Raw genomic sequence first — 13,524 nt, 5'->3', positions numbered from 1 at the left:
TTAACATTTTAGTGCTTCATGTAACATTTGAACACTTTTGTTTGATTATTTTTGTATAATTAACACTAAATGAATGAGATCACTTCCCAAAAATTGGCCTGACAGTCCGAAAGACATAATGTACCTTCAATCTGCGTATTTTTCAGGTAATGTGGACAGTGCATAACAGCACTTATTGAAAAGAAAGAAGTTTAAAATATCACATGCAGCACCAAATAGTTGACTGTAGAGTGCCATTGATCTTTTTTCCTCCTCACTGTAGTTGAACCGTCAGAACCGCTCTCTGAAGAGGAAAAGCATGTTGCTGCTGTCCCACCTCAGCCCAGAGACCATCACTGAGATCAACCTTGAGGATGAAGAGGAGGAGGAGTGTAAAGTGCTACAAGAAGCCAGCAATTTCTGTCTCTCCCTCCAGTGCCGGGCCACCATCTCAGGTACAAGAGGACTGTAGCTCCTCCAAGTGTGATGTTTGTCACCAGCAAGTTACCGTAGAGCTAGCTAAGTAGAAACAGCAAAACCGTGTCTAAGTAACTACCTTAATGGCAATGGTTTTATAAGGCAACAGCATGAGGTCCTATATATATTTATACGCTTACCAAACTGGAATGCAAAAACACTCAAACAAGCTTTCCCGGACAGTAGGTGGCGATAAAGTCAAATACCAGAGAAGAACATTCTGAGCGAGCAGAGGGAGCTTATTTTCCTTTGGCAGTAGAAACTAAAAAACAAACAATAGTAGCATCTTTTATTATAGTTATTTGAATTTCACACCTTTCTGGCACACGGCCCAAGGTGTGTGACAAGATAACAAAACGTAGAAGAAAATATTTGTTTACAAAAATCCTTACATGTGTGGACAAAGCCTGAGTTTGACAGCACAATTCCTGCTTTTTATCACCACCTTTTACCAGTCACTGATAACAGTTTGTGTAGTTGTCACAGGGTGCAGGAGAGTGGCAACAGGGGAAGGACCCAAACAGCAGGGGGATATCAGTGGTGTAATGACTAAAAATAGTGTATAGGCAGGCAGGCAAGTCCAGGTTAAGGTTTGGCTTTGGGTGACAGAAGCTCAAAAGCAAAAACACAAGGCAAGATAGCAACATAGCAATTAGGGCGAACTGGCAATGGAAGTGGACCGGTATATGTAAAGAGTGGCTGATGAGGAAAGTGGGAACAGGTGAGCTGGTGGGTAAGGAAGTTCAGGCACAGAATGGTTTTGGTCAGTTTTGGAGACAGGGGAATGTGGCCGGAGAGACACTACATACTGTACTTGGCTACTTATTCGCATTTATTAACCCACATTTTGGGCCATCAATCATCATAAAATATATTTCAAAATAAAATCTGAATGTATTTGACAAAACAACATTAATAAGTGAGTATATCACTGTGCAGGATTCATTTTTTTAATTCAATTCAATTTTATTTATATAGTGCCAAATCACAACAGTTATCTCTGAGCGCTTTTCATAAAAGAGCAGGTCTAGACCGTACTCTGTGATGTTATTTACAGAAGCCCAACAGTTCCCACCAAGAGCAGCACTAGGCGACAGAGGCAAGGAAAAACTTCCTTTTAAGAGTCAGAAACCTCAGCAGAACCATGGCTCAGGGTGGGCGGCCATCTGCCTCGACCGGTTGGGGGTGAAGGAGAGAGAGGGAGAGAGAGAGAGAGAGAGAGAGAGGGAGGGAGGGAGGGAGAGGGCAAGAGAGGAACAGAGAGAAAGAGAGAGAGGGATGGAAGGAAAGAGAGAGGGGAGGGAGGCAGCCTACACAATATACACACAGAGGTACAGACAGTAAAGGTGATGTTGCTATAGACTAAATGAAAAATGGTACAGATATTTATAGTAGTGTTAATGATAATAAAACAATATAACAATAGGACTAGTAACAATAATTGTAGCAGAGGACACGGGAGCAGCAAGTGACTTGCAACCACAGATCCATAAACAAAAACAAAATAGACAGATTGAAAAAATAGTGCAATGAGCAGAGTGCAATGAAGGAGTAAATTATTATTATCATTATTATTTTTATGTACATGTCGGAGGTGGATGGGATATACAGGTACACATACACATACATGCATACATGTACACAGTGTGATGGAGCATAGTGCAAAGGATGCTGGAATAAATAAGTACTATGTGCAGGTGTTATGTACATGAGGTAGGTGGATTTGGTATACAGTATATACAATATGAAAATATAACAATATGAACAGGTCTGAATAGAGAATGATGAATAAATAATAAGTGGTAACCAGTAAACAGGTTCTGATTAGAGACAGAGTTACTGGGTTATTGCACAGGAATTGTTCCTGACACTGTGGGCAGAGTCAGCTGTTCATCAGAGTGATGACTTCCTGAGTCTGTTGGTTTTAGCGTACAGTGCTCTGTAGCGCCTACCAGAGGGGAGGAGCTGGAACAGATTGTGTCCGGGGTGAGATGGATCTGCAGTGATGTTTCCTGTCTGTTTCCTGACTCTGGAAATGTATAAGTCCTGAATGGAGGGCAGGTTGGCACCCATGATCTTTTCTGCAGTCCTGACTGTCCGTTGTAGTCTGCTCCTGTCCTTTTTGGTGGCAGATCCAAACCAGACAGTGATGGATGTCCAGAGCACAGACTGGATAATTGTTTCAGTCAAGGTATACGCTGTTTATGTTAAATGTACCAAAATGTACAATAGTGGGCCAAAAAATGTAAACAACTCATTTGTAAACTGCTAAGATGTGCATTGCATATGTATAAAGGAACTATGTACAGGATGTTCTGTGACTCTTAAACGCACAACTAAACTACAGCACTAGTGAACTACTTTCCTTCTCATCCAGCTGTCTCTGGGAAATGTCATGGTCAGTTCCTTTAGTAAACCAGTAATTATACCCCGGGTGATAATGGATTCAAACTCCATGATGCTTTTCCCATCATGTTCAAGGCTGTCGGCATTAAAAGGGAGAGATAATCACGTCATTTGCAAATGATATACTCTGATGCAGAAGATGAGTGAATACAGAAATAAGTTGACTTGCTCAAAAATTGTGGGCTTATTATGTTGAAAAATCATAATTGCATGTTAATGGACAGCCAGTCAAAGCACTTCCTGTCACGGAACACATGGGATACTTTCACTCTACATGTTCTCACTTTTAGCATATAAAGGTTTATGATGAAAGAATGTCCGTTTAAATTTTCATCTGAGCGCATGACAGGTGAGGGTCCTGCCACTCTTTACCTGTTCAGAGACTGTGTAGCATTTTCATTTAACATGAGAATGTTCCCCAAATACTCCTCAAAAACAATCTTAGGTGTCAGCGACTTTTTTCTTTTTGAGTACCCTCCTAAATGTCTCAGCCTGGTCCTGCTGTGAGCTGCTTTGTATTAACAGATTTAATAAACAAATGACAAACGGCAATACTTCTTTTAACAATAACAATACAGTCTGTTGATGCTAAATTGTTTATTTCACTGTATGTTGATAACCATTAAATTGTACATTACATATTAAAAAGAAATAAATTAATGGCCACCACAGTATAGTCTCAGTCAGTTTTCACCACTGTCCTGGGGTAAACATAAATATTCACAATCTAAAACCAACAAAAATCTTAAACTTGATCACATGCTGTGTATTTTGGCCTGTGATATTTAGTTACTACTGCTGAATAGTATTTCCTCAACATTACATTAAGTCCAGTCACACAAACCTTGGTTGTACCAGCAGATTCATATAGCAAAAGGTTTACTATAATGTAAATATACTCAAAATGATGTGTGTAAAAAAGAACACTTTTTAAAACTTGCTTTGTTCTCCTTTGTTTCAGAACTACAAAATACGTTGGAGTTAACACTAAAAGAGAAAAGGCAAGCAGAAGCTGATCTTGAGGCAGTAAGAGAACAACTGAGGGAAACCAGAGAAGAAGTAAGTTGTTTTGTACCGTATCTGTCACTGGGATTACTATATACAAAAAAATGTTGCTCATAATAAATCTATGTTAACGTCAAGGCTACCAAATTGTTGAAAAGTAAGAGATACTCAGAGATTGTGGAAAGAGGAGAAGCTGTCCACACAATTTTCAAGCTTTTTAGCCTTGCATCACTGTGACTCATCAACAACAACAACGTTACATTAGCATGGATGACAGAAAGGGTGCTAGAGTATCTTTGTGCAGGTGTAGGTTTGCACTTTGCATGGTTTGTGCATCAACAGTGAATTCCATCACTAAATGTGATTTTAAAAATATATTGTTTAAAAAAACGTTTCAGAACAGGATTAGAATTGAATATTTTAAATATAGCTAAATGTTGTTTCTAGAGCAGCAACAGTAATGTTTACAATGTCACTGTATGGTCTATATATACTATATACTCTTTGTACAGGTTTACATGTGCTGAACAGGTGTATTGATAGTATTGGTTTTTACTCAGGAAGGAGAGGATAACTTGGTTCACGTCACCTGGTTAACGTCTCCAGCACGACCTCTGCTCTGCTGACCACTTTCTTTGTGTGTGTGTTTGTGTGTGTGTATGTGTAGTAGCCCACAGAGAGCATGATTTCTAGATTTCAACAAATAAATACGGTGCATGAATAGTGAGTTTAGTTTAGGAAGGTTTTGAAAAAAACAAAAAATAAATGTTAAGCCTTAAGTTCCCAGTAATGCCAGTTTCCATGACTTTGAAACATTTTTGAAAAGGTTTTGGTCCAGTCAGGAATCTGATATGAGAAAAGTATTGCTTGCACTTGGAGTGAAAAGAGTGACAAGAAGTGTTATATTTACTTTTGTGTCATCTCCATTTTCACTGATTTCTGTAAAACAGAACATTAATCAATTTGTTTGTACTGTTTCTCTACTCCGTCCCTTCCAACATTTGCAGCTGCTGAAAGAGAAACACGGTAACACTGCTTTATTTGCTGAGACAGTACTACAAAAGAAGCTCCTGGGGAAATATAACAGAGGTATTGGGGGGGGGGAGGTCAATGTGTTTTCATTTTTAGAGACACTCTACATACAAAATGGATAATCATGGGCAATTGGGCATGGTCTTATTTGCTTACAGTAATTACACCAGGGTATCACAAGTAATTGATTGTTGATATAGGGTAGACTACATGTTGCACTCCAGTGTGGAAATCTTTGTCTAGTATCTCAGTTTGCTGTGGAGGAATACGAGGTCTTACAGGACACCTTAAACCTGGAGAGGGATCTGAGGACAGAGGCAGAGAGCATTGCCCGAGCAGTGAGTGTTTTTACAGCAGCCCTCCATGTTCCTGTCTTACTCTGTGTATGACGAGGTTCATTATGCAACAGTGTGTCTGACTCTCTTCCATTTTCCTTGTGGTCCTTCCTTCAGATGCTGGTCGAGCAAAAGAAGCTGAAGAGGCAGAGTCAGATCCTAATGCAGAGCTCCTTGCCCAGTCAAGCTCTGCAGGAAGCCCTCAGCCAGGTCACCATACTAACCCAGGATCTGGAGATACAGAGGCTGGAGCACCAAAACCAGGTCTGTGTAAACAAATCATGCACAAACTAGACTCATTTATGTATGTAACGCCACACATAGAGTCTGGCTTCTTTGATTCATGGTTCAGTATGATTGACATGGAGGAGCTAGTGAGGAAACGGTGAATATAAGCATCTGGACAGAATGCAAGCTCTTCAGGCATGTGGAAGCTAAGCCTTACTATAATGTGTCCACCTTTGTCTCATCATAAATAAGTCATAAGCTCACAGGCATTTGGGCACATTTGTTTTTGTTGGTTTGAATTTCATTCTGAATGTGCTGTTCTCTAAAAAGAAAAAACCCAAAACCAATGTGAGCTTAATGAATAAAGCTTACACCTATAACAAGCACTTCATTCAGAATCATATATAGTGGGTTTTTTCCATCTTTATAAAACAGTCTCTGATACTGCTATTAAAGTTATCACTCAGCAGAGCTTAAATATAATCTAAAATAAGCCTGAAAGTGATGTTGTTTAAAAGAAACAATCAGAGGAACTTGAAATAGAAAAGCAAGCTACTACTACTTCTAACAATAAAAGCAGTGTTAAAATTGTCAAAAGTGCAGATCTGCACAAGTCGGTGAAAATGGCAGGCTTTAGTCTGTGGTGACCATGGCAACCACTGGCCATCCCTCAGCTCCATCAGCTCCAAACTGTTTCAGTTTGGATATTTTGTTTGTTTTTTAACTAGTTAAATTAATCAGTGTAAAGGAGAAAACTAACCAAAGTACACAGAATAAAAGTTTGAAGTAGCTAAGCCTTACTGTGGTTCCCTAAGATATCTTGGTTAAAGACCGACGCAGGAGACCTAGGGTCTATTATGTAACATACCAGATTCAACACTAGATTATGTTGACTTTTTGTCATTTATTCATTGATGCCTAACTTATTTAAAACACAAATATAGTTCAAATAGAAGAAAATTATTACATAAAAATATTTTATAAAATTAAAATATTATCATAGGCCATGACAGTAAAACCTGGGGGCCATGACCTGCCAGATTAATAATTAAAAGCAGCAGCATAGCCTCCAGCTCCCTCCCACCTCATCTAGCACTGATGGAAAACAATTATAGCTGAGTGGGATCACTGATCTCTCCTGGTGCCGGGGTGGAGGTGAGCCATACCCTTCATTTGAGGAACAATTAAAACACTGGTTAAGGAACTGGGGTTGGAGAGCGAATGACTGAATGTGAACTGGCAGCTACCCAATGCTACTTATTAGAAATCATCACCGCAGGAGCTGCAGCCGCCACAATGCTGCAGAACTGCTCTTTTTCTAGCAGGACGGTAGAAGAAAACCATTCAGTTTATTATTAATTAAAGTGAATAATAAGGGGATATCCTTTTAAGGAGTATAAACATATGAAGCAACCGAACAACAGATCAATACTGTACAGGCCCTCTGTGGTAAAACAGGTGCGTACAGAATGTTGTGACAATGAGTGTGGTGTGGTCCGTGTATCCTCAGATAAAGCAGATGGAGGACCGTCTGAGGAACTGTGAGGCTCAGAGAGAGCTGACAGCACTGAGGCGTAAACTGGAGCTCGTGGAGGAGGAGAAGAACGAGTACAGCGACAAATGCTCCAAGGCTGAAGTGGAGGTCAAGGATCTGCGCTTTACAGGTGAAGACATATTTGGAACTGTAAAGACAGGACACAGTGGGGGGACTGCACTGTGCGCTATAGAGGAGAATGTAGAATCAACTGTGTGTGAAGGCTACAATGATCCCAACACCTGATTGAAAGTGTGACCATGACATTCTCTTCATGTCTTCTGTCAGCATGGAAGGCCATTTGTTGTTATATGACTGTAATAGTTTCCTTTTTCTGTTCTTGGTGCTGTTGTTTCACTGGCCAGTTGAGGAGCTCCAAAAGAAACTAAATGCAGCTACCAACCCGACCCCGACTCGAGCTCCGGCACCTCCCCCGCCCCCACCACCTCCACCTCCTCCAGCCCCAGCTCCGGCCTCCAACCCGCTCAGGTTAGATCACACACAGTATGCTCTGTACATCATTAGTTAGGGAAATCTTTTTTATTCGCATTTTTGATGCACCTTCCACACAACTTCTGTGTGTGAGGGCTGAGTGGAGGGCAGTGGAGATGGCATCCTCTGTGGATCTGTTGGTTCTGAAAGCAAAGTGCTGAGGGTCCAGGCTGGCTGGGATGTTGTTCTTTATGTGCTGAAGAACCAGTTCCTCAAAGCACTTCATCAGAAAGGGGGTGAGAGCCACAGGGCGGCAGTCGTTCAGACTGCAGACTTTTTAGGTCCAGGATTGATGGTGGCTGTCTTGAAGCAGGTGGGAACCCTCTCCTGAAACAGTGAGATGTTGAAAATGTCAGTAATAACATCAACTAGCTGATTGGCTCTGGTTTTTAGTACACGGCCCTGGATGTTATCAGGCCCAGCTGATTTACTCATATTCACTCTCAGCAGGACTCTCCTCACATCTGCTGTGGATACTGACAGGGGCCGGTCCTCTGGAGGTGGAGTAGACTCTGACTTTCCCTTGTCTTAAGCCTAGTTCACACTACACGATTTGCCGCTCTGCGACCGTCAGGCTGTGATCGGGAGTAAATCAACAGTTGTCGCCAGTCGTAATGTGTGAATTACTCGACGCGTCAAAACGGCTCCCTGACACATTTCTGTCCCATCACCGACGTCTGCCAGATATCTAGCACACCAAATATCTGGAGGAGTCTGCCGACTCGACATCCAAATCCAGCCAATGAGAGCAGGCAGCTACTTTTCACCGCAAAACACTTTTTACTCACATCCATCTCTCTGTAGCTCAGACAATCCCTGCTACCAGCGTGAGCTAATCCATTCTTTCACCCAGATTCTTTGTCTTTACACTGCAGTCTTTATAATAACAAACAACTGCTGTTTTGGTGTAGGTTCGCGTCCTTTCCCGTTTCACATTTCATGTGTGTTTTCTTGACAAAGCGTGGTTTGGAGACCAACGTCAGGTGACACAGCCGCTGTCAGCTTGCGTAGTGTATGACCCCCTGTCACCGATCAGTCACGTAGTGTGAACGCCACATCGACTTCAAGACTCCTGTCACATGACGGCAAGTTGTGTAGTGTGAATGGCATGGCCATCGGCCGACGCTGAAAGACGTGTAGTCTGCACAAGCCTTTACAGGATACAAATAATTCAGGTGTTTTCTCCTAAATACGAACAATTTCCCAAAAGTCCCAATGCAGATGATAATATTGTGATGGTGGGCTAAAATCTCCTCCTCTTGAGGGTCTTATGGTAACACCCACCTTAACCTCCACACATATTCAGTATTAAAACAATTGTATATTCTACCCTAAAGCACTTCGAAAGACATAAAACACCTCTAAAGAAATAAGACACCATCTTGATGTTAGCAAAAAGTGTATATGCATGATACAAAAGAGAGTTAACATCAACAGGTTCATGTGCTGTGTCACATGCTGACCTTCGCAGTCTTCAGACTTGTAATCTACTTGCAACGGCCCATTGTATTCCTGTATCTAGTAATATATTTATATATGCTAGCAACATTATGTTGAAATCTACAAAGGCCCCCAGTCCTGCGCAGCTGCTGTAGATTCATTCATTCGTTTTATTGTTGGTTTGACCCTTTTAATCAGCTGGTTGTAAGTGGTATTCACTTATGAGACATACATTTGAAATGATGTCCTGGTGTGTGCATAATTATTATTAAAACATTTATTTGTTCCTGAAAGATCCAAATCAATACCAATATGCATATTTGGAGTCCTGTGAAAGCAACTTCCTAAATAACAACCAGTTGATCTGTGCCTTCCCCTGTAGCACACTGCTGTCATTGATCCGAAAGAGAAGAGACATCAGTTCTGACATCCCACTGGTGGTCCAGGACTCTGCCAAGACACCAGGTATACACCAAACATCCACATAATGGGCAATATATACATGTCTGGTCAACATTGTCGGAGGCTGGTCAGCACCCTTGGATTTTTATGTAACCTGTACAATAACTGAAAACATATCATCAGAATATTTAATATGTCCAGAGATATTCAACAGAAACATTCCTTTTCAACTTCCATGCTGTGATTTCCAAAAAGAAATGTAAAACATGACCTGCATTAAAGGCACCCTTCCCTAAAATTTGGATGCACACCTGTTGGCAACAAGGAAGGCCTCGGAACATTTCTTACCAACAGTATAAGCTTTTTGCACCGGTCCGCTGGTAGTTTCCACTGCAATTTGTTCAGTGTTCTGAATGTTTCATTTTCCCAGTGGTTGATTGCAGCTCTCTCCAAAGAATTCCAATTGGACTGAGATCAAGACTTATAACCTGCCAGTTTGAAACACTCCATGTTTTCTTTTTAGCCATTCTTTTGTGCTTTTGGATGTGTGCTTTGGGTCTTTATTGTGCTGATCTTTGAGCCAAACCTAGTTTTCTTATGCTGGGTAGCACATTTCACTCTAAAATGCCTTGGAAATCCTCTGATTTCATCATTCTTTAATACGGTACAGACCTTTAGTACCAGAGGCAGCAACGCAGGCCCACTACATTATGGATCCTCCACCATGTTTAACTGTAGGTAGGGTGTTCTTAAAGAGGTGGTATTCTGCTCATTTTCAGGTTCAAAATCTTATTTAGGGGTTGCACCAGAACAGGTTTACATGGTTTAATTTTCACAAAACACCATATATTTCTCATACTGCACATTGCTGCAGCTCCTCTTTTCAACCTATGTGTTGTACGCGCCGCTCTTGAGCTACAGAGTGATGCATCTTACTTGTACTAATAATCTTTGTTAGGAGTTGCACATGCGCAGTTCCCAGGTAAGGACTACTAGCCAATAAGAAGCAGAGAAGGGCGGGTCGTAAGAAACAGGGTAGTGTGATCCAAATCAAAGCCGCTTCAGACTGCGACCGTAACCTAGCAGATGGTATAAGTTACTCACAAGTCCACAACCACACAACATCATTGTTCCACATCTTACCATAAACCACTACAAAAATCACCATATTTCAACTCAGTTTTACATAAAAATTGGCCAAACAATTTGAACGTTTGCTCAGTAGCTTTCACATCAGGTGTAACATTAGCATTATAGTTATAACTTTAGCTGTGTTAGCCAGTGTTTACAACAACTCCGCACTTGAACAGTCTGTGAAGTTACATTGCCGTGTTTATTTTAAATATAATTCACAACCAATTAAATATACTTACAGGTTGTGATTGTGAATTTCCAGGCCCAAGCAGAGTCGGAGTTGCATCGTCTTTTAGGACTAAACGTTGAACTGTTGCCGGTGTTCTGACCGATCTATGCTGCCTTGCCGAAAAATGCTACCATAGCGCAAATCGATAGACTCGACTCTACTCGGCCCTGCTCCATTTTCCATTGCAGACAGTACCCAGAGATAGTACGTAGCTTGTCGTCAATAGCGACACACACAACTGCCGCGACATAATGTTCAATGCGCCACACACACCAGCGATCCAGCTGCCTCTTTTTAAAGTTAAAACGTTTCAACATTCCTCAGAATGTAAAGACAGACTCAGACTAGCTTGGTTTGAGGGCTTGCCTGACCCCGCTAGCCGCTTGTGAAGGGCTGGACTACAAACGAGCTGTTTTCAAGCGGTTCAGAGCAGAGTTTTCTGTGGGAGATGGGAACTCCCTTTGGGCTGGACTTTGGGGCTTTTTCACCCAGCAAACCTGTTACATGCACAAAAAAGAGATATAACTCAATAAAGGAGAGGGGAAAAGCCAAAAAGCATAATACCACCTCTTTAACTTGTAAGTTTCATTTCATCTAGAAATAAATTGCTGCCCTGCATTGCCAAAGAGCTCTATATTGGTTTTATCTGTCCACAGAACATTTGCCCAGAAGGATTGTGGGTTGCCTAGGTGCGTTTTGGCAAGCAACGGTTGTACCTTTTAATGTGTTTTTTTCAGCCCATAAAGCCCTTCTTGATTTAGTGTGCGGTAAAGGATATGAGTTGAAACCATCACTGCTGATTGCTCCAGGTCTGCCTTCAGCTTACATGTTTACATTTTGTTTTTACAGTTTGCACCAGTCTTCAGTAACTTCTCTAATCGATTTTGCTCTTCCCCCCACGTCCCAGGAGGTTCTTGTCAGTTCTAAGAGTAGCAAACTTCTAATAACATTGCACACTTTGAAACATGGATGTCAATGTCCTTGTACCCTATAGAATTCTGGTGTTTGGTGATAATAGCACTTCTGATGCTCTCAGACAGCTCTCTTGTCTTCACCATTGTGAAAACAAGGAACAGGAAATAAAGCAGTCTTTTTAAGTGTTCATTGGTTAATTCCAGTCATATGACCACTGACCATATCACAGATAAGTCTAATCAAATATTTTTCTTCTGCAAGAAAAGGGTAAAACATGACGAAGAGCAGTAAAATAGAGAACAATAATTCCCAGAGAGCTTCTTTCTCAAGAAAGCAAACTAAAAAGTGGCTCCCATATGGGGTCACTTTAAGGTCAGTGTCACATGATCACCAAAACTGCTGGGGCTTTGTTTGCTCAGTCAGGGTTCCACTATGCCCAAAAATCTGTTCAAATGTTTTTTATCTGCAACAAAGACACAATCCACTGTGGATTTTACTTATATGTACGGTGTGAGATATTTTTTCATATTTTGAATATAATTTAAAATATATAATACATTTGAAGGCACCATGATAGGAAGTTTAGTCCACTGGACAGCAGCTTTACAAACCTGATTAGCTATTTCCATCATATGATAAATGTAGGATGTGATAATTATATACACCATCCATAAACATGCACACTTTTGCAAAAGGTACTTATAAAACGGGGTGGGACTAAATTGTAAGGGGAATGGCCAACACAGTAATGAGCCATCAATGATGGCTCCCACAAGTGTCCACGACAAAACTTATGCGCCTTTTTGTATAAGCCAGTTTACATGAACAGTCATGTTCAGTCATGTGGTGTAGTCATGGACTCAGACCTAAATTTGAGGAGCCATATTAAGACAATTATGTCAGCCTACTATCACCTGAAGAATATATCAAGGATTAAAGGACTTATGTCTCAGCAGGACCTGGAAAAACTTATCCATGCATTTATCTTCAGTCGACTTGACTACTGTAACAGTGTACTTACAGGAAATAGAGAAATACAGAAATCCATCAGACAGCTGCAGCTGATTCAGAACGCTGCTGCTCGAGTCCTCACTAAGACCAAAACTCACATCACTCCAGTTCTGAGGTCTTTACATTGGCTTCCTGTATGTCAAAGAATTGATTTCAAATTATAAAGCACTAAATGGTTTAGGGCCAAAATACATTTCTGATCTTCTGCTTCGTTATGAACCATCCAGACCTCTCAGGTCTTTAGGGGCAGGTCTGCTTTCTGTCCCCAGAGTCAAAACTAAACAAGGAGAAGCAGCGTTCAGTTATTATGCTCCGTATATTTGGAACAAACTCCCAGATAACTGCAGGTCTGCTGAAACAGTCAGTTCTTTTAAATTAAGACTGAAGACTTTTCTTTTACCATTGCTTTTAATTAAATATTTAAGATTTTTCTTTTTATTGATAACTTACACTGCACTGTAACTTTTACTGTCCTGTTTTCTTTTTCTTTGTTTTTAACTTTTTATCATTGCTTTTAATTAAATATTTCCATTTAACTCTTTTAACCCTGATTGTAACACTGTAACTTTTATTATATTTTATGTTGCTTTTAAACTTTTTAAACTTTTATGTTTTATGTAAAGCACTTTGAATTACCTTGTTGTTAAAATGTGCTATACAAATAAACTTGCCTTGCCTTTTTGCGATAGGCCACTGCCAATTTAGCCAGTTAACACAAAACTCACCTTCACACATACACACTTAACCTCGATGCCAAGTTTCAGCCTCCTAGGTCAAAAACTTTGGGCAAGTTTTTGTGGAGTGAGCGACAAAGCAAGATGCAAATATTCATTTATATATTATATATTTCTTTGCGTTCCAATAAATGATAAATTGTATTCCAAGTGATGACAGTGAAATGCTGT

The 13,524-nt window shown here is 40.6% G+C and overlaps 1 protein-coding gene across 1 annotated transcript in view; it reads left to right on the top strand.

Moving 5' to 3' along the window:
• shtn1 (shootin 1) overlaps positions 1-13,524 on the top strand; it is a 45,493-nt gene that overhangs the window by 28,104 nt on the left and 3,865 nt on the right. The window contains 8 exon segments of the mRNA XM_038736827.1: positions 263-434; positions 3,824-3,921; positions 4,875-4,956; positions 5,143-5,237; positions 5,352-5,498; positions 6,973-7,126; positions 7,362-7,485; positions 9,311-9,393. Coding sequence (XP_038592755.1) covers positions 263-434; positions 3,824-3,921; positions 4,875-4,956; positions 5,143-5,237; positions 5,352-5,498; positions 6,973-7,126; positions 7,362-7,485; positions 9,311-9,393 — 955 coding nt within the window.

The sequence above is a fragment of the Micropterus salmoides genome, unplaced genomic scaffold, assembly GCF_014851395.1.
Source record: "Micropterus salmoides isolate LMB-PRFRI ecotype aquatic unplaced genomic scaffold, ASM1485139v1 Ms_hic_scaffold_22, whole genome shotgun sequence".
NCBI lineage: Eukaryota > Metazoa > Chordata > Actinopteri > Centrarchiformes > Centrarchidae > Micropterus > Micropterus salmoides.
The sequence above is the reverse complement of the archived record's forward strand: the minus strand, read 5'-3'. Positions and strand labels throughout refer to the sequence as shown.